The sequence below is a fragment of the Dasypus novemcinctus genome, chromosome 1 (assembly GCF_030445035.2).
Source record: "Dasypus novemcinctus isolate mDasNov1 chromosome 1, mDasNov1.1.hap2, whole genome shotgun sequence".
In the NCBI taxonomy this organism is placed as follows: Eukaryota; Metazoa; Chordata; class Mammalia; order Cingulata; family Dasypodidae; genus Dasypus; species Dasypus novemcinctus.
Genome location: NC_080673.1, coordinates 104638480 through 104660841, shown reverse-complemented (window position 1 = coordinate 104660841; position 22362 = coordinate 104638480). Strand labels below are relative to the sequence as shown.

The window sequence follows — 22362 nt, the reverse complement described above, 5'->3', positions numbered from 1 at the left end:
TAAAAAACAGGGGACTATAAGTGTTGGAAAGGATGTGGAGGAATGGGAACTCTCATTCACTGCTGGTAGGAATGAAGAATGGTGCAGCCATTGTGGAGGACAGCTTGGTGGTTCTTCAGAAAGCTAACTACAGAACTGCCATATGATCCAGCAATTCCACTGGAGGGTATACAGCCAGAAAAACTGAAGGCATGAACATGAACAGATATATACACACAAATGTTCATAGCGGCATTATTCACTATTGTCAAAAGTTAGAATCAACCCAAATGCTCATCAACAGATGAAAGAATAAACAAATTGTGGTATATATTAATACACACAATGGAATATTACTCAGCTGTAAGAAGGAATGCAGTATTAACACTGCATTAATGTGGATGAATCTTTAAGACCTCATGTTGAGTGAAACAAGCCAGGCACTGAAGGATAAATATTACATGACATCACTAATACAAATTAAGTAAATTGAGCAGACTCACAGAGCTACAGTCTGGAAGATAGGTTGACAAGAGTTAGAAAGGGAGACGGCGGCTGTGAGCAAATGCCCATACAGACAAAATCTATGATAAGGTGCAAGTGTGTAATTGTGCAACGGAGGGGCATGAGAGTGGAGGGGCATGAGAGTGTTGCAGTGATTCTTTTGGGTTGGGTGGTGCTGGTTTCACAGGGGGGTTGGGTGGGGAGACTAGATTGGACTGCCCATGGAACTGGCAGGAGGGCCTAGTGAGGGAGGAAGTGAACACTGGGGGTTGGTGGGTATGTGTTTATAACTGCAACAATGGGAATTTTCTTTTCATGGACACAGCAGGGGAGGGGTATTATTTAGGGTGTTGGATGTGGGAGGCATCGGGATAGGGTGCACCTGGGGCAGGCTTCTAGGAAGTGGATGAGTGTTCATCTTATCATAATGGGTTCTTTCAATGGGTGGAGACCCACATAATGAGTGGGAAGGTGGGTGGACTGCCATCCTGGGGAGTCCTCCTATGTCCTCAAATAGAGGCACGGGAGTCTCTCAAGAAATAGGCAGTGCCCAATAGGGGAAGACAGAGCAATATGTCAGGCCCTCAATATTGTTGCAAGTAACTATGAATCCTGTTCTTCAAGGAGTGAAGGCTGGTGGTTGCCACGGATCCCAAGGGGAGGGGAAGGGAGGAATAGAATAGATGGAACATGGGGCATTTTGAGAGTGATGGAAGTGTTCTACATGATCTTGCAATGATGGATACAGGCCACATTAAATTTAATCTAAATTTATAAAAGTATATGGTCCAAAACATAAACCATAATGTAAACCATTGACCATGGCTAATAGCTATGTTTCAATACTTGTACATCACTTGTAACAAATGTACCATCCAAATATAAAAGGTTATTAATAGGGGGATGGGGGAAAGGGGGAAGATGTTGGGTATATGGGAATCCCCTATATTCTCTACAGGACTATTCTGTACCTAAAACTTCTTTGAAGACAGAGTGAAAAAAGTAATACACTGGGGAAATAAAAGAATAAAACATCACTATATATACAAGATAACAGATCTTATAGTTATGAAAGACATGTCAAAAATTTGTTTTAATTTTTTCATTATTTTTTTATTATTCCAAATCTTTATTTTTTATTTAACTTTTTTGTATTTTATTTCCTAGTTTTAAAACTATATTATTTCGTTTCTTCTTATTATTAATTGCATTAGGCTATTTTGTTGGCTTCATTTTTTATGAAGTTTTGGAACACAGAAGGGTTACAGCGATGACAGGGGAGGATCATTTGTGTGGGGTGTCAATGATGGGGGGGTACACGGAAGGAGGGTCACCTGGACACACACTTGAGACACATAAATGTGTTCAATAGTTCATGGGGCATTGTTACAGTGGGTGGAGATTCACCCAATAACCAAAAGAATATTGAATTTCCATCCTGGGTAGCTCTGCCACATTCTCTAAAGGAACAGCAAGAAATCCCCTGAGTACAGGGGCTAAATGATAGCGAAGGAGGATGGTCCATTGATGGGCCCTTAATATTGATGACTGTACCTATGAACCTTGACTGTTGAAATGGAAACTTAGCCTAATATTATAGGTTGCCTAAAAGTTATCTCCTGAGAGCCTCCTTGTTGCTCAAATGTGGCCTCTCTCTAATCCTAACTCAGCATATAAATGCATTACCTTCCCCCCAGTGTGGGACATGACTTCCAGGGATGAGTTCCCCACCCCCCGCCCCCACCAGCACGGAAGAATTACTGCCAAGCAGCAACTAGCAATGCAACTGGAAAAAGACCTGGACCAAAAGGGGGAAAAAGTAAAGACATGAGTTTATGTGGCTATGAGACTACAAAATGAGTCGGGAGGTCATTCCAGAGGTTTTGTGTGTGTGTGTGTGTTTGTCTTTATTTACCTTTTTAATATTACATTAAAAAAATATTAGGTCCCCAAATACCCCCCACCCCCTTCACCCAACTCCTCCCCCCATAGCAACAACCTCCTCCATCATCATGAGACATTCATTGCACTTGGTGAATACATCTCTGAGCACCGCTGCACCTCATGGTCAATGGTCCACATCACAGCCCACACTCTCCCATGTTCCATCCAGTGGGTCATGGGAGGACATACAATGGCCAGTAACTGTCCCTGCAGCATCACCCAGGACAACTACAAGTCCCAAAAATGCCTCCACATCTCATCTCTTCCTCCCATTCCCCACACCCAGCAGCCACCATGGCCACTTTCTCCACACTAATGACACATTTTCTTCTATTACTAATCACAATAGTTCATGAATAGAATATCAGTGAGTCCACTCTCATCCATATTCTATTCCTCCATCCTGTGGACCTTGAAATGGTTTTTTTTTTTTTTTTTTAAGATTTATTTTTTTATTTATTTAATTCCCCTCCCCTCCCCCGGTTGTCTGTTTTTTGTGTCTTTTTGCTGCGTCTTGTTTCTTTGTCCGCTTCTGTTGTCGTCAGCGGCACGGGAAGTGTGGGCGGCGCCATTCCTCGGCAGGCTGCTCCCTCCTTCGCGCTGGGCGGCTCTCCTTATGGGTGCATTCCTTGCGCGTGGGGCTCCCCTACGCGGGGGACACCCCTGCGTGGCACGGCACTCCTTGCGCGCATCAGCACTGCGCATGGGCCAGCTCCACACGGGTCAAGGAGGCCCGGGGGCTTGAACCGCGGGCCTCCCATGTGGTAGACGGACGCCCTAACCACTGGGCCAAAGTCCGTTTCCCCTTGAAATGGTTGTGTCCACTCCACATCTATATCAAGAGGGGGCTTAGATTCCACATGGATGCTGGATGCAATCCTCCTGCTTTCAGTTGTAGACACTCTTGGCTCCATGGTATGGTGGTTGACCTTCTTCAACTCCATGTTAGCTCAGTGGGGTAAGTCCAACAAACCAGATTGTAGGAGCTTAAGTCTGTTGAGGCTCAGGGCCAGGCTATCATACGGTCAATCCAGAGATTCAGATCCCCTGGGTATATATTAAACCCCAGCACCAACTACAGTTCTGGTAAAGCTAACAGGAGAGGCTTGTGAAAAAAAGATCACATCTGAGTCCAGCTCCATCACACAGAAACACAAACTCCAAAGAAGGGCCAACTGACATGGCACTGAACTCCATCTGCCATGACCATAGAACCTGTGGGTCTCTGTAGCCCTCAGAAGAACCAATACCCGGGGTTGTATCTACTTTATCTGTCTCTGGGACTGCTGAGGTGTACATTAGGGCAACCCCTCTGATAACCTCCAGGCTCTTTTTGGAGACTCATAGGTTATGCTCATGCATGTCTCAGCAGTATCCCAATGACTACCAAGTAAATACTGCTTCAAATAGCAGGGCTCCTGAGGGCTGTGGAAACAACCACACTATAGTCAGGGTAGTTAGCTCAGAAGTTTGATGCCTTGCTATGGGTCCTACTTTGGAATTTATGCTCCCCCATGTGACAGAGTTGGACTCAGTTGTGGTTTCCCTACACATGGCTCTTCTGACTCTTCTATTTGAACCTATAATCAACCTACTAGGGTTGAAAATCAACTTACTAGGGTTGAAAATCTTTGGGCTATCCATGTGCCAGCTGCACCCTGAATCTCAACGGAGTGGCAACACCTACTCTCCAGTTCACTGGGCTCATCCAGGACAACTAACAGGAAGATGATCATGGACAGTGACCATCCCAAGGAACTTAAAGAGTCTACAACTGCAAGCAAGATAGTCCTATCCATCTGCCCCATGGGATCAAAGTCCCATCTCAATTAGAAGTGGCATCATCATCCCAGAATCCTCAGGTTTGGAGAATGAACTATGGACTAAAGTAGACTTACTGGTATTCTACCATAGATGTATTGCGATTCTATCAATGGAAGAAATTTTGTCATTGATGTGGAGACAGTGGTCACTGGAGGTTCTGAGGGCAGGGAGAGGGGAAAACGGATGAAATAATAGGCATTTTCGGGACTTGGTAGTTGCCCTGCATGGCATTACAGTGGCAGATATAGGCCATTATATATCTTGCCATAACCTACAAAATTGTGTGGGAGAGTCTAAACTACAATGTAAACTATAATCCATGCTTAGTGGCAATGTGTCAAAATGTTTTCAATTGTAATGAATGTACCACACTAATGCAGGATGTTGTTAATGTGGGAAAACGTGGGAAGTGGCGCATGTGGGAATTCCCTATATTTTTAGGTAACATTTATGTAATCTAAAAATCCTTTTAAAAATAAAAAAATATATCTAAAGAAAGAGTGCTATTATAGTTGAATGATGACTGCTACACAGCTTCATATTTATATTATTCATACAGAGTGTGATCTAGTTTCTCATACATTTGTTCTGTATTAGCTTTTGTTCTGCTTGATTGCTGAATATTGTCTCATTGCATGAATACAGCATAATTTGATAATCCATTCTTCTGTTTATGGATATTTGCTTCTCTCTCCCAGTTTTTGGCTATCATGAATAAAATTGCTATAAACAAAAAAATAAAAAATTAAGAAGACCTAATTTGAAGCTAGATTAACTTCTAGTAAATAGGGGAGAAATCCAATATTGAATAGAAGTTGTTGTTTAAAGAAGTAAGTTAAGTATAAGATCCTCAAAGAGATAATGAATAGGATTCATTTAAAAAAGAAATTACAAAATATAGCTGTAAACCAAGTTAATTTTTATTCTTAAGCCATAAATTACCATATACAAGTAATTTCAATGATACTCTGACTTATATTAATGAGGCATATATATCACATGTAATAATTTTAACAACCTGAAGGGCTTTGTATTAATTTAAAAATCTTATTTTGGTATTCACATATTACCTGATAATCAGCTGGCCCAGGAGTAGTATAAGCTTCTTTGTGAACCAGGAAGAAATTCCGAGGAACAGAAGATCCAAATGCACTTTTCTTTTGTTTCTCCACACAGGTATTTCTAAAGTTGTCAATTTTAGTATTGTTTATGGGGTTATAAAATCCAGGACCTGAAGTAATAAAGAATATCATATATAAGAATTAGCATAATTTTATTTACTCCTTTTTAATTAATATTTAGAAAAACACCTAGAAAATATTGAAATATCTCAAGGTCAATAAATCAAAAATATCTTCTTTGAAATATCTGACACTGCACAAACTTTAGCAGTTGGAGTCATAATGTAACTATATTGTGAATCAGTTGTGTAAATTAGATATTTAACAGCTCTTCATCAATTTTATTTTATATAATCATTAGGCAAGTTCAAGAGCTATAGTAATTACGTACAGACAAGTACATACTACAAATAGCCAATAAATTTCAGACAATCTAGATATTTTATGATATAACACAAGTTTCTATTACATGAACCATTTTACCTTCAATTAGTTATTATAAAACCCTCTTCCTTGATTTTTATTAATAAACATGAAAATACAATGATGAAACATATAAATAGTAAGTAACCTTTACTTACACTTTGTTCCTGAAGAGGAAAACTAGGTATAAAAAGCTCTTCTTCAGTTTCTAACACTATATTGCCATCTACTTAGAAAGAAAAAGTTAAAATATTTAAGTGGCTTCTGTTTTCTTTGTCTATTTATTAAATTTATTGGTGCCATTTCTGAAAATGTATTCATCTTTAACTAATAGCCTTTAAAGAGAACAGGCCAGCTCTAAAAAGACATACATAAAAGGTTTCATGAATATTAGAAAACATTGTGCAAATATTTTTATTACCTTTCATTTCTTATTTATAGAAAATATAAAATTCTGAATATATATACTCCTTTCAAATATTAGAAATAAATTACAAAAGTAAAGGTAAAAGGAAATAGATATAGCTAAAATGAAGAAAGTATCATTTAGTAATATGTCAGTGAATCCAGCAGATAACATAAAAAAATAAAATTTGAAATGTGATTTTTAAAAAAGTATTGACATTACATCCTGATAAGTGTAATGAATGGAGGGTCTAGATATGAAATGTTTTCTTCCAGAACATTTAAACATTTGTCTGCCACTAAAATTTTAGTCTTAAAATGCCCTTTTTTCATTTTTTAAACATATATAATCAGGATTTTCAAAAAGCATCTTAGACATGGTAAGAATTCATCATAGATTTGTACATCATTACTATCAAACTCCTATTTTTATCCAAAGGCCTATAGAGGTCATATATTTTTTGACTCATAGACTTTTGACTAATTCATCCCTAACATATACTTTCACTGAAAATAATGTGTCCCATTCCCCTCAACATAACTTTTCTTCCTCCTTTGTTTTCTGGTTTGACAAATTCTCCTAGTTAACCATGGCATTGTTATATAACCCTCTCCTCTAAAGAAGTTTGAGAAGGAAAAATGTAAAATTCAGAAAAATAATGGTACAATTAATTAATAGGAGAATATTGGCAAACATAGGTTTTTAGAGTCCGTAGGATAATGAGGCTTCTCCATAAAGCTAATATCTTCTTAGACTGCATTAACACAGAGATAATATCCAGGACTAGATGATGTTAATTCAATTCTATTAAGCACATTAGGCAAAACACAGAGTAGAGGTCAGCAAATATTTCAGAAGAAAATAGATAGAGAACATGAAAGAATGATAACTGAAATATGTAGAAATGTTCAAAAGTATAACATATAAAAGAGACAAGTATTATTAGAAAAAGGACAATTTTATGTCACAGTCATTCACTGATATTCATAGTGCACCAAAAAATTTGAGTTGCCCAGCCAGCATGTTCCTAACAGATCACATAAGGCCATACTCTTCCTTTTTATTTCAGCTTTCATACTGTAAACAAGTATCCTAATCATGGTGTATTGAGGGACTTGTTTTTCCCATTTTTTGTGTTTTTTTGTTGGTGCTTTCACTGTTTAGACTCCAAGTAAAATGCTGAAGTGCTGTTCATTGTTCATTCCGAAGCACAAAAAATCTGAGGGGTCGCCTTATGGACAAAATATGCATTGAATAAGTATCATTCAGGCAAAAGTTACAGTACTATTGACTATAAATTCAGTGTTAATGAGTAACAATATATATTAAATAAAGTGTCTTTAAGGAATATACATTTTTTCACTTCTTTTAATTTATTTAAAGACAACAGAATAATCATTATAGAACTATATTTTAGAGCTTTTAACATATAAAAGTAATTTATATAGCAATAATAGCACAAAAGAAGAGTAGAGAACAGAGTTGTATTAAACCATTTCCCATATTTTACTGAAACTAAGTTAATATTAATCTGAAGTAGATTCTAAGAAGCATATTACAATCCCCAGAGTATCTGGTATATTTTATACTATAGTATATTTTATACTATAGTATAAAATAATTTTAAAAGTAAACTAAAAAGAAAGGTGAAATAAAAATCAATAAACCAAAAACTGGTTCTTTGAAATATTAATAAATTTAACCAAACTAATTAAGAAAAAATAAAGACAACAAGACAACACAAAGTGCCATTGTCAAGAACTAAAGGTTGCACATCACAACAAAGGTTGCACATCTGTTGTGATAATAAGGGATATATAAGATAATAAGGGAATAATATTACAAATTTATGACAATGAATTTGACAATGTATATGAAATGGACAAATTCACTGAAAGATTTAAATTACCAAAATTCATTCAATTAGAAATAGAAAAATGAGTAGACTAATATCAAGAAAATAAGTTGAATTAGTAATTGAAAACTTTATTAAACAAAGGTACAAATCCAGATTACTTCACATGTGATATCTATCAAACATTTAAGCAAGATATGAAATTTCCAATGAAAACTATTTAAAAAAATGGGAGAATGCAACTTTTCCCAACCCATTTTAGTAGGTCAGTATTACCCTGAACAAGAAAATGATATTGAAAGAAAAGAAAGGCAATTATTCTTAACAAACTATATATGCAAATCTCCTTAGTAATAAAAAATTATATCAATCAATATATAAAATTAAGTGGTGCTGAAATGAGTAATGCAAAGTTGGTTTAACACTTGAAAATAAATCAATATAATTAACCACACTAACAGAAGCAGAAAAAGAATTTGACAAATCTAACTCCCTATCATATGATAAAAACTTTCAGCAAACTAGGAAAAGAAGGAACCTACTTGGACAGAATAAAGGGAATGGACAAATAACCTAGAGCTAACAATCAGGAACAAGGTAATGATAACTGTTCTCACAGTATCTATTCAATATTTTACTGAAGTTTATAGTGCACACAATAAGGTAAGAAAAATAAAAGTCATACTTTTATGTATAGAAAGAAAGTTATAAAATTGCCTATTTGTAGATTATATGCTCATATATATTGAAAATTTTTAAAATCTAAATAGAAGTTCCTGCAGATTCACTTACTGCAGGAGTTTGAAGCTGGGTAGGTCCCAGAAAATCCTGTCCTTAAAGCAAATCCATTCCTGTATACGTAAACCTTTTGTAGGTGGGACCTTTTGATTAAATTACTTCAGTTAGGGACCTATGATTAGATTGCAGGACCCAGGATGGGTATTAATCCTCTTACTGGAGTCCTTTATAAATGAAGGAATAAAAAACCATGGACCAAGAAAAAGTGGCAGAGACAGACAGAAGCCTTCAGAAGCTGACAAACACAGGAGAGAGAAAAGTCACAGATTGAGCAACTAAAGCTAACGGCAACGAGGCCCAGAGGAGAGGGGAGAGAAAGGATTGACACTATGCCCAGCCATGTGCTTGATCACACTTAGCTGTAGCTCAGTGAGAAAGCTTCTCTGATGATGCCTTGATTTGGACACTTTCACAGCCTCAGAACTGTGACCTTTAAACTTAGTAAATCCCATTGTGAAGGCCAACCCATTTCTGGAATATTGCTCCCAGAAACATTTAGCAACTTAAAACACTTAGATATATTTTAATAAATTCATGTCTTTTTTTTTTTTTTTGAGCATGCAATTTTGAGAATATAATTGTTTTTTCTTTTCAATACAATTCAGGTTGTTTTTGTTATTATATAGAATATGACTGTTTCTTTATATTGATCTTATAGCTGTGACCTTTCTAAATTCACCTAGGACACTCCTCTGTGACTTTCCTTCCCAGATATTTCCTTACAGGTAAAAGGAGCATATGGACAGTTAAACAGTCTAAGAAACAAGTCAAAGTGATCTGGGGCAAAGGATTACCTGTTCTAACACATACTATAGAGCAACTGGGGAAAAGTCTATAAGGTAGAGGGGGCAATCCTATAAATGGGTGATCTTAAGACCACGAGTAAGTGAGCTCAAGCCTAGAAAAAGATGCAAACTCAGAAAAGACAGAGTACCCTGTGAATCCTTTTTTACCTCAGACTGATCTTCTGGATAGGAGAGCTAAACTCTGAAGGACACTAAGAAGCATGTTAGGATATATATTGGCTCATGGTTTCAGAGGCTAGAAGGCTTGCTTCCTCCTAGGTTGGTATATGGCTGGCTGACAAAGTTTGGAGTCCTTGATCTGTCCACCACATGGCAATGCATATAGCAGTATCTTCTCCTTTGTCTCTTCAGAGCTTCTTTGATTTTCATCATCTTGCTTGTCCTGTGGCTTCTCTTTCTATGTTCAAATTCCTTTGCTTCTAAAGACTTCAGCCATATTAGATTAAAGCTCACCCTCATTCAGTTTGGGCACATTTAACTAATAATATGTTGAAAGATCCTATTTACAAATAGGTTCACACCCACAGGGCCAGAGTTGGGACCTGAACATACCTTTTGTAGGAGACATGATTGTATTAGTCAGCCAAAGGGGTGCTGATGCAAAATATCAGAAATCGGTTGGTTTTTATAAAGCGTATTTATTTGGGGTAGGAGTTTAGAGATACCAGGCCATAAAGCATAAGTTACTTCCCTCACCAAAGTCTATTTTCACATGTTGAAGCAAGATGGCTGCTGACATCTGTGAGGGTTAAAGCTTGTGCACACTATTGAAATCTAAGTTGGTATCAAATCAAATGTAATTGTTATAAATTTAGGATGTTAAATTTAAGCCCAAGATAACTGCCTTAGTTTGTTAAAGGCTACCAATGCAATATACCAGAAACAGGTTGATTTTTATAATGTAAACTGTGAAAGTTTAGTGTTCTGAGGCTGTGAAAATGTCTAAATCAAGGCACAATCAGAGATGCTGTCTCACCAAAGGTCAGCGCCTGATTGTCCTGAACTCCTGCCACGTGGCAAGGCAAAATGGCAGCCAGTCTCTGCTCTCTCCTCCAGGCTCACTTTCCCTCCAAGCTCAGCTGTGGATAATCAGGCACATGGATCATCTCATTGCCAGTCCACTGTTCTCTCCCCTCTCCTCCTCATCTGCTTCAAGCTGCTCCATGGGCCTAGCCTCTCAGGAGCCAATTTCCATGCCCCTGTGCTCCACTGATTGAGCCTCTGGCCTCGAGGACATCTCCCTCTGATTCTGACGCTTTTTTCTGTATATCTCTGATTTTAGTACTCCATATATAAAGGACTCTAATAAAAGGATTAGGACCCACCCTGAGTCCTGCAATCTAATCAACGACCCTAACCAAAAAACCCAAATAAAATAGGTTTATATGTATAGCAATGGGTTAGCTTAAGAACATAATTTTCTGGGATCCACAAAAGACTCAAATCAATACATTCTACCCTCTAGACCCCAAAAATGCATGTTCTCCCTATGTAAAATACATTCATTCCATAATAATATTCCAAAAACCCTTAAATCATTTAAGTAGCAATGCGAAGTACAAAATCTCATCAAAAACAGCTACAGGCATGTAGTCTGTATTGGGGCAACATGCCCCTCTGGCTGTAGACTTGTGAAACATAAAAAACAAGTTATCTACTTCAAATAAACATTTCCATTAACATAGGGAGAAACCGGAAGGAAAACAAGGGTCACAGGCCCCAAACAGTTCTGAAAACCTGCAGAGCATACCTCATTAAATTTCAAAGTATGAGGGTCATCTATAGAATGATGGTTTCTTCTCCTCCAGGCTTGGAGTGGCAGTTGCCCCCACCCCCTCCTAGGGCTTGCCTAGCAGCCATCTTCTTAGCTCCACCTTCATCAAGCATCTTGGTGGTAGCCTAACTCTAGGCTACACTCTCCAAGAACACTGGGGTGGCCTCCTCTTCATGAATGACAAAGTGGAAGGCACACCCTCTCCAAGCCTCAGGGTATACTCAGCCTGTCCACTCAAGTGAGTGGGGTCCCTCACTTGAACCTAGAAGATGTTTGTAGTCCAGACCTTAGCTTCCACAATTCAGCCTTTGAAGTCATTTTTTCCTTCAGTCTGTCCCTTTTCTGTCCCTTTTAGTCCAAGCTGATGGTGGTCATTAAAACTTCTTGGTTTGGAATGTAGAAAACAGGGATCCAAGGCATCAGAAAGTAAGACCTGTCACAGATCTTTTCTAGATAACTGCATTTCCAGTTCTGCATTATACTGAAATGACTGGCTGGTTCCAAGTTTAGTTAAGCCTTCACATGGGGCACTGTTCTCTGGGGACTCAATTTTTAGAGACTTGGAATTTCCCAAACTATCACATGCTGGTTTCTTTGTGCCCAGAAGTTCAGTTCTCAGCTTATTCCTTTGCTCTCACATATTGCTATAAGATGCAATAAGCCAGGCCATGCTTTCCACATTTAGTTTGGAAATCTCAACTAAGTGTCCAAGCTTGTCACTTTCAAATCAGACTTCCTTCTAAAAACAGGAGTCAAGTTCTCTGCCACTTTAAAGCAAGGATCGCCTTCCTTCCAGTTTGCAAGGGTGCATTCACCATGCCTATCTAAAGCCTCATCAGAAGTAACTTTAGGGTCCATATTTTTACCAACAGTCTCTTCAAAGCAACCTACATCTTTTCTATCAAACATCTCACAATTCCTCCAAAATCTTCCTCTTACCCATTTAAAACTGTTCCAAAATTTTGGTATTTGTAATTGCAGTACCCAATTTTCCTAGTACCAATTTCTGTCTTCATTTGCTAAAGACTGTCAATGCAATATTCTAGAAATGGGTTGACTTTTACAATCGGAATTTATTAGGGTAAAAGCTTACAATTCTAAGGCTCTGAGATGTCTGAATCAAGACATCATCAGAGATGCTGTCTCACCAAAGGTTGGCTAGGGTCATCCCTGGACTCCTGCCACATGACAAGGCAAAATGGCAGCCAATCTCTGCTCTCCTCCAGGCTTTCCCTCCAAGCTTAGCTGTGGGCTATCAGGAACCTGGTTCATCTCACTTCTGGTCTGCTACTTTCACCTCTCTCCTAGGCCTCATCTCTTCAGCTTTGAGCTTCTCCAAGGGCCTAGCCTCTCTGGGACCTCTTTCTGTGCCACTGTGCTCCACTGATTTCAGTCTCTGCCCTCTGGGACAGCTCCTTCTGATTCTGAGATTTTTTTCTGTATCTCTCTTCTCTTAGTCCTCCTTTTATAAAGGACTCAATAAGAGGATTGGGACCAAACCTGGGTCCCCTAATCTAATCAGACTCTTAACTGAATTTAACCAAAAGATCCCACATGCAACATGCACAGGGATGGGTTAGCTTAAAAACATAATTTTCTGGGGCCCCCGAAAGACTTAAACCAGCACAGTAACAGCAGGAAGAATATCTGGGGAAATATATATAGAAAATGAAACAAGAAGGAACTCAAAATGGTAGACTAAAAAATATCAAATATTTATGAAAACAGGCAGTAAAAGAAGAATTAAATGACAAAGAAGGTATGACTTACAAAGACCAAATAGCAAAATGGGAGAAGAAAGTACTACATTAACACTAATTACTTTAAATGTAAATGGATTAAACTTTTCAGTCAAAAGATAGAGATAGAATGGATTTTTAAAAAAGCATAATTCAACTATATGCTGTTTATAAGAGAGTGACTTATAAACACAAGTAGGGTGAAAGTGGAAATACTGAAAAAAAATATACCATGCAATAGGAATCAAAAGACAGCTGGGTAGCTAAACTAATATCAGATAAAATAGCCCTTAAGTCAAAAAATGTTAAAAGGGACAAAAAAGGTCACTATATACTAATAAAGTTTTTAAAAGCATATGTAAGAATTAAAAAATTAAAAATAAAATATATTGTCCTAAAAATTTTTAAAGATCTAAGTAAATGGAGACATAGAAACAGGTCATTTTCATGGATCAGAACACTCAATATTGTTAAGTAGGGAATTCTGCCAAAAATGATCTATGTATTCAATAAAATGCTAATTAAAATCTCCATGGGTTTTTTTAACGAAATGGGCATGCTGGTTTTAACATTTATGTGGAAATGCAAAGGACCTTAAATAGCCAAAGAATAACAAAGAACAAAAGACCTATACTACCTAATTTAAAGATGTACCATAAAGCTACACTAATGAAAACTGTTGTATTGATATGAGGGTAGATAATATAAATTATTGTAACAAAACTGAAAATCCAAAAATAAATTCACACTTTTATGACCAATTGATTTTTTTACTATGGTGCCAAGGTATTTCAGTGGGAAAAGGATAGTCTTTTCTATGAATGAAGCTGGAATGACCAGATATCCATCTGGGAGGAAAATCAACCTTAAAACTTTCCTCATTCCATATAAAAATATTAATTCAAAATGAATTATAGACAAACAAAGACTAAAGATATTTAACTTCTATAAGAAAGCATATGAGAAAATATTTATGACCATGGGCTGGGGAAAGATTTCTTATATAGCGTATAAAAATAATAGAATTAACAATAAAAGAAAAAATATATAAATTGGACTTCATCAAAATTAAAAATTTTTGTTCATCAAAAGATATTGTTACAAAAATGCAAAGGCAAGTTGAAGATAGTGGGATATATTTGCAAAACATATATCTGACAAAGGAATTTTATCCAGAATATATTGGGAACTCTTATAACTCAAAAAGAAGAAAAGAAGAAAAACAAACTACTTAAAAACAGTCAAAAGATTTGAAAAGATACTTCACTAAAGAGGAAATATTGCTGGTAGGAATGCAAAATGGTACAGCTACTTTGAAAAACAGTTTGTCTGATTTTTATAGAGTTAAACATACTCTTACCATATGATGCCGAAGTTCTACTCATAGGTATTTACCCAAGAGACATGAAAAGGACCCAAGGTCCATCTGCTGGCAAATATTTAAACAAACTACCCTACATCGATACAACGGAATACTATTCAGCAATAAAAACGAAATATAAAAATAGCAATATGGATGAATTTCGAAAACATCATGCTAAATGAAAGAAGGTAGACAATTACATCAGATCTATCTTCTATCTTGAATGAGAGAATGATGTAACACATTGCAAATTAGCTTAAATACTTGAATATAGCAGACCTCAGGACCAAGGACTTCAATGTGTGTACTTGTAGGGTACTATCTTGTTAAGCTTCTGATTTTAACACCTGGTTCATTCACATTAAAAGCTTCTCTGATCCATTCTCCAGCAAGTATAGAAATACCCAGGAACCCCAGATTAGATTTGTTAAGAAATAGCTAGAAGGTTTAAGTGTGCCTTCTAATAGTAACTTGCAATAGTTATTAAGCCCTATAGTAGGTAGTCAAACCTGCTTTATAACTGCTGAAGGGTTCAGTTCATTCCTCTAACCTAATATTTACAAGGAAAGAAACCAAACTTTCATAAAGGCCATTCATAATAATCCAAACTATGTAAGATTTAGGATTAGATTTTAGAGGCCATTTCTAATTTACTTGACTCTTTAGAAATAAGCTAAATTTTAGGGAATTTATCATACTTTATTTATAATACAGTGGCCCATCAAATTGAAAGTAAGACCAAATCTTATAGTAGTGGGTCACTCAATAAATTAACATTTACATTAATATGAAAAGGAATATTAAAATTAATGTTTTAATTAATTAATATTAAAATTAATGCACAACCTCTCCAGAATTATATTCTCAGAGTAGTTAAACTTCTTACATAGAGATACAGGACTACAAAATAAATTGTTTCAAGAGGCCCTGGTGGAATCTGTAAAGCTTATAACCTTGCCTCAGATATTCTAGACTCTCACTTCCATTGCATGCTATTGGTTAAGAAAGCCATGAAGGCCAGCCAAGATTAAAGAAGAGAAGAATGAAACTCAACAGCTCAATTGGATAAGTAGCAACCATGTACCAGGAATAAAGTATTGCCATAACAATAATCTAAAACATGTGGCAATGGCTTTGGGATTAGGCAATGGGTCAGATGCTGAAACAACCTTGAGACTTAGAGAAACACGTTAAGGAGAAAGTTGGTGATGGCTTGAAGGACAATGGGAAAAATGTTATTGGAGGCTGGGGAAAGATAACTGATATTATGTAGTGGCAGAAATTTTAGCAAAGTTAATGCTTGAGGTAGTGAAGAAAGTACCTAATGAATTGATGGATTTTACCTAAGGAAATTTCCAGGCTGAATGTCAAAAGTACCAATCAGTTTCTTTTAGCTGCATGTGAGTATGTATGGACAGAAAGAGATGAACTAAAAACTGTTCAATTTTCAAGCAGGATTTATAGGAAATAAAAAAAACAACAACAGTGTTTTCTGGATTTGAAAATAAAACTATTTTCATCTCCAGTCTCTCCAGACAGCAAAAAGTTCTCATATTAAGAAATGACCAGAAGACAAAAAACAAATCCAGGGTTCAGTTGTAAGCCCTTTGTTAAGACCTCAGAAAGTGGCGGAGGACTTGGCCCAGTGGTTAGGGTGTCCGTCTACCACATGGGAGGTCCGGAGTTCAAACCCCAGGCCTCCTTGACCCATGTGGAGCTGGCCCATGCGCAGTGCTGATGCGTGCAAGGAGTGCCCTGCCACGCAGGGGTGTCCCCCGCGTAGGGGAGCCCCATGCGCAAGGAGTGCACCCCGTGAGGAGAGCCACCCAGAGCCAAAAAGAAAATGCAGCCTGCCTAAGAATGGTGCTGCCCAAACAGAGAAATGACACAACAAAATGATGCAGCAAAAAGAAACACAGATTCCCATGCTGCTGACAACAACAGAAGTGGACAAAGAGGACGCAGCAAATAGACACAGAGAACAGACAACCAGGGTGGGGTGGGGGGAGGGGAGAGAAATAAAATAAATAAATCTTAAAAAAAAAAAAAAGACCTCAGAAAGATTTGAGGTAGTGCCTCATAGAACCTTTCAGATAAAACAAAAGGACCTAAGCAAATTAAGTCACGATGCCATAAGCCACCTTGGCTAAAGTAATAGTGCTCCTATGAATTTAAGAGTGTTGAAAGCATGGCAACCTCAAAGGTAGCCTAAAGTAGAGAAGGCCTTCTCTAAGAAGGAAATGTGGGTGTGGCTTTTGTCTAGTGGATTTCATTATAAATTAATACAATAAGAAACTCACCAAGTTTTTCTAAGGAACTGTATCACTTGTAATGAAAGAGTCAGAGACAATACAAAAATGAAAAATAGGTTATAGCTCTCCAATATTCTGTGGGTCTGAAGCAGGCTGAGAAAACACTAGCTTCAAGCACAGTATAATCCTCATCGAAAAAGAAGGTTGACTTGAGGACAGAAACAAGAGCCCATAAAAAACTAGAGTCAGGAACCATAGAAAATTAATCCAGGTCACCGAAGTGGGCCCTATCTTATACAAGGAAGGGGTAACATATGTCCAGTTAGATTTCAGAATTGCTGTGTTCCTGTGACTACTACGGTCCTCCAGTTTTACCTGTTTTTAAATAGGAGCATAGATTTTGATTATTCTATCTCTCTCCCACCATTGTATGTTGGGTGTTTGGGCAGATAACTTGCCTCTGTAGTTCACAGCTCTTTTGATAGAAAGAAATCATACTCAACAAGCTGCATCTGAAAAACCACAGAAGAATTTTCCTCTACACCTAAACCTGATTTAGATAACAAGATCTTGAAATTGGGAGATCATACCATAGTTACATAAAGCTTTGGGGTCTTTGAAAGGGATGGGTATATTTTGCATGTAAGAAGAATGTTAATATTGGTGGCCAGAGGGCATACTATAGTGAATTAAAGATGGGCACAAATTTTTTGCTAACCCTGTCATTGAAATATGAAGTTTCATGTCTTTCCCGTCTATATGCTTCCCTGCTTCCCTGGGTGCTTCCCTGGGTAACTTGATTGGCTAAGAGAATACAACAGAAGTGATGCCCTTAGATTTCTGAGATGAGATCAAGAGGAGCTTTTCAGTACCTAGCCATATCTCATGGAGCCCTGAGCTACCGTGTCAAAAGTCTGACTACCCTAATCTCCACACTGGGGATATGCAGGCACTCTGAATGACAGTTCCATTTGAGCCCTGGCTTCCAGTCATCCCACAAAATAAGGACATTTAATAAAAACATTTGTTATTTTAAGTCACTGAGTTTGTTTTGCAGCAATAGATAACCAGAACTATGCATTAGCAACTATATAAGTTATTTTGGTGCTATATTCTTACTAGATACCTACTTAGAATACCAGAACATGTGACTGGGCATTTCCAAAATAAAAAAGTTCAATAAAATTTAATATCATAAATTATATTAGTGACAGTGACCATATAGTCAATATACATGATCTCCCACCAAGAGAAATTTAGGAAATTTACTGAAGGGAAAACAATACAAAGCAACTAAGATGTATAACATGTCAAACTGAAACCTTGGTAAAACTGTAAATTATTTTATCTGTCTGTGTTTAGTACATAGTCAATGTTATGAAAACAATCTTTGTTACCTTAAAATGACAACATTAACCATAGAACAAAAAAAAGAAAGAAAGAAAATTACTCCCAGATGCAGTCACCTTGTTAGGAATATTAAATTACATGAACCTAAACTGCGGAGACATGGGCATTAATTGCTAACCTGGCACATCTTCTGCCCTGGAATCCTGTACAAATCGAGGAGCACATTGACCAAATGGAATATTTTTCAGTCCCGATGTTTTCTTCAAGAGAGCAGTTCGAGTTTCATTATATGTGCCAGGAGCTGGGGTGATTGATTTCATAGGTACAAATCTCTAGTGAAGAACAGTGGGAAATATGCCAATGAGAGAGTATAGCACATTTTGAAACTTCTTGAGTTAAAAACTGCCTTCTTAGTACTAGAACATGTGGCATTTAATTTATTTCTTAATGGAGTGAAGAAAATATAGATAAATTAATATTTTGTACCCATCAAAATATAAAACACAAAGCTTTTAGTAAAATCACCCATATATTAATACAGGGATACATTAGGTATCATACTAATAAATAGACTTTTAGAAGAAAATCATTGCAACATGAGATTCTAGATGATAATAAATGGGCAATTTTTACATTTAAAATATTCTGCAAGTTAAGGTAATAAATACAAAACTCTATGATAGGAATAGTTTCTTTAATGTAATAAAATTACATGAAGTGACAAAGTTCCTCAATAGATATAGTGTATTAACTCAGTAATATCACTACCTTAAGAAAAATAAAATCTTAAATTCAAGTGTTTGTTAAACACAATTTAATTTAGGAACTTAGTAGTATTAAATATATGTATATGAGTATTAAATATATGTGTGTATCTATATGTACATATATATCACTAAGAATTCCTATGAAATACAGCATTTTAAAACCTTAGTTTCTGGCAAGATGATGTCAGAATAAGCTGCTCCTAGAGTCAGCTCATGGTACAGGGCAGTTATTAATCACCCAGAGCTATCTAAAGCACCTGTTTGGGAGCTCCAAGGTACCAGAAGAGCATCCTGCAACATCCTTGAAAGAATGGAACAAGGAGGCCACCCATCTGCAGAGAAGATTCATAAGTAGAGCACTCCACACAGCAGAGGCCAGCACCAATTCTCCACAGGTGATAGGACCCACTTTGGGAACTATTACATGGCTGGAATTAGAAGATCCATTTCCCAAAAACAGGGAAGGAAGTGATAGTTGGGCACCAACTTCAGCTACTGATTAGTACATTTGGCTGGCTAAAGGATAATTCTAAGAATAGGTAAAATTTGAACCTGTCCAAGTCTGAAAGAGGCCAGGAGCCACCATTTTAACTCTGCTCTGGGCATGATTGGAAGCAGGGCTGACTGAAAATCACAGTGCTGGTAGAGACCAGCTTCCTTCCATCCAGATAGGATTGTAGCTCTAGTCCCACCTCCAGGAGGGAGAAAGCTTGGGAGACCTGCACCAGCTTCTCTGGGAAACTATAGACCACATCACAGAGGCCAGTGACATCCTACACTGGCAGTGCAAGCTACCTCAGGAGCTATTCTGTGGCTGGACTTGGAAGTTCAATTTTCCAGAAACAGGAGAGGAAGAGACAGTTGGTCTCTGACTTCAACCACAGATTAGTAAACATGGCTGGCTAAAATATAACCCTAAGAACAGCTAAAGTTTGAAACTGTCCAAGTAAAAAAGAGCTGGGTAACCACCATTTTGACTCCACCCTGGCATGAAGGGAAGCCGGGCTGATTGAAAATCACAGTGATGGTAGGGTCTGCCTTCTTTCCACCCAGATCAGACTGCAGCCCTAGCCTTGGCTTCAGCCTTACCCATGGCAGGGAGGAAGCTGGCAGGACCTGCACCAGTCTCTCTGGGTAACTGCAAGTGAATTTGGCTGGTACAGACTGAATAGTAGGAAGTTTAATAGGACAACTGTGGTCATCTTGGACCTGCATAGCATAGATTGCTGCCCACATCTGCTGCTATACCACCATCCCATGCAAGGGAGGAAGGGTATGCATTTATCAGTCTCTCCAGGCAACTTCAGCCTAGGCCTGCACAACTTGGGTTATTACACATGGCTGTGGCTCTGTCCCTAGCCTAGCAAAGGAAAAGGGGGGGAGATGTTCCATCAGTCCCTGTGGCAATGCAGGCAACTTGAGCCTCCACAGCACCAAAACTACATCCTTACTAAACAACCAGCAAGGGATAAAGGGCAAGGAAGCCCTAAACTAATGAGAGAAACTGTGCCCAGAATAAATGTATCTAGTAAGCCAGATGCCAAGACACCAACAAAAAATTAGAATCCTTACTAAGAAACAGGAAAATATGGCTGAGTTAAAGGAACAAGATAAGCCTCCAGATGACATGAAGGAGCTGAGACAACTAATCACAGATGTTCAAACAAATCTCCTTAATAAATTCAATGAGAAGGCTAAAAAGATTAAGGATATTAAGGAAATATCAGGTGAGCATAAAGAAGAATTTAAAAGCTTACATAGAAAAATAGCAGATCTTACAGGAATGAAGGCACAATAAATGAAATTACAAAAACACAGGAGGCATATAACAGCAAATTTGAGGAGGAAGAAGAAAGGATCAGTGACCTTGAAGACATGGACTCTGAAAGGGAACATACAAAAGAACAGATGAAGAAAAGAATGGAAAAAATTGCACAGGGTCTCAGGGAGCTAAAAGAGAGCAAGAGATGTGCAAACATATGTGTCATGGGTATCCCAGAAGGAAAAGAGAAGGGAAAGGGAGCAGAAGAAATATCTGAAGAAATAATGGTAGAAAATTTCCCAACTATATTGATGGACATAAATATTCATGTCCAAGAAGCAAACACACACCTATCTGAATAAAGCTTAATAGACCAAATCTGAGACATATACTAAACAGAATGCCAAATGCCAAGATAAAGAGAGAATTCTGAGAGCAGGAAGAGTAAGCAATGCAGAACATATAAGGGATACCCAATAAGATTAAGTGATGATTTTTCATCAAAAACCATGGAGGCAAGAAGATGATGGTATGATATATTTCGGACACTGAAAGAGAAAACCTTTCAGCTAAGAATCTTATATCCAGCAAGATTGTCTTTCAAAAATGAGGGTGTGTTTAGAGTATTCACAGATAAATAGAAATAGACTGAGAGAGTTTTTATTAATAACAAAGAGACTGGCCTTGCAGGAAATACTAAAAAGTGTGCTACAGTCTGAAAAGAAAAGACAGGACAGACAGGCTTGGAGGAGAGTCTAGAAATGAAGATTATATCAGTAAAAGTTACAAAAAGTCACAAAACAGTGTTGAAAATAAAATATGACAGATAAAACCCAAAGGTCAAAATGGGTGAAATAAGAACTGCCTTTACAGTAATAAAATTGAATGTTAATTGATTAAATTCCCTAATCAAAAGACATAGACTGGCAGAATGGATAAGAAAATATAAGCCATCTATATGCTATCTACCAGAGACTTTCCTTAGACCCAAGGATACAAATAGATTGAAAGTGAAAGGATGAAAAAAAGATATTCCATGCGTGCAGTAAGCAAAAAAATCTGGAGTAGCTATATACTTACATCAGATGAAATAGACTTTAAAAGCAAAACTATTAGAGACAAGGAAATACATTATATATTTATAAAAGGGGCAATTCACAGTAATTAACATTGAATGTTAATGGATTAAATTCCCCAATTAAAAGACAGACTTGAAGAATGAATAAGAAAATACAAGTCATCTATATGCCGTTCTGCAAGAGACACATCTTAGACCCAAGGAAACCAATAGATTGAAAGGGAAAGGCTGGAAAAGGACATTCCATGCATGCCATAAGAAAAAAAAAAAAAAGCCAGAGTAGTTATAGTTATATCAGATGAAACAGGCTTTAAAATACACTATTAAGGCGCATTTTGAAGAGGAAGTCAGGGGGGAAAATTACATTTACAATAATGACTAAAAGGATAAAATATTTAGGAATAAACATCACCAAGGATGTAAAGCACTTGAATTCACAAAACTACAATGCATTGTTAAAAGAAATCAAGAAAGACACAAATAATTGGAGAATTGGAAGAACATTCCATGCTCATGGATTGGAAAACTAAATATCACTATGTCAGTTCTACCCAAATTAATATACAGATTCAATGCAATCCCAAAAAAATTCCAGTAGTAATTTTTAAGTATATGGA

General features: G+C 37.2%; 1 protein-coding gene across 1 annotated transcript in view; it reads right to left on the bottom strand.

Moving 5' to 3' along the window:
- Window positions 1-22362, bottom strand: part of STPG2 (sperm tail PG-rich repeat containing 2) — a 352190-nt gene that overhangs the window by 323577 nt on the left and 6251 nt on the right. The window contains exons 2-3 of the mRNA XM_071215533.1: window positions 18317-18470; window positions 5322-5482 (exon numbers count right to left, since the gene is read on the bottom strand). Coding sequence (XP_071071634.1) covers window positions 5322-5482; window positions 18317-18470 — 315 coding nt within the window. The remainder of the gene's footprint in view (window positions 1-5321; window positions 5483-18316; window positions 18471-22362) is intronic.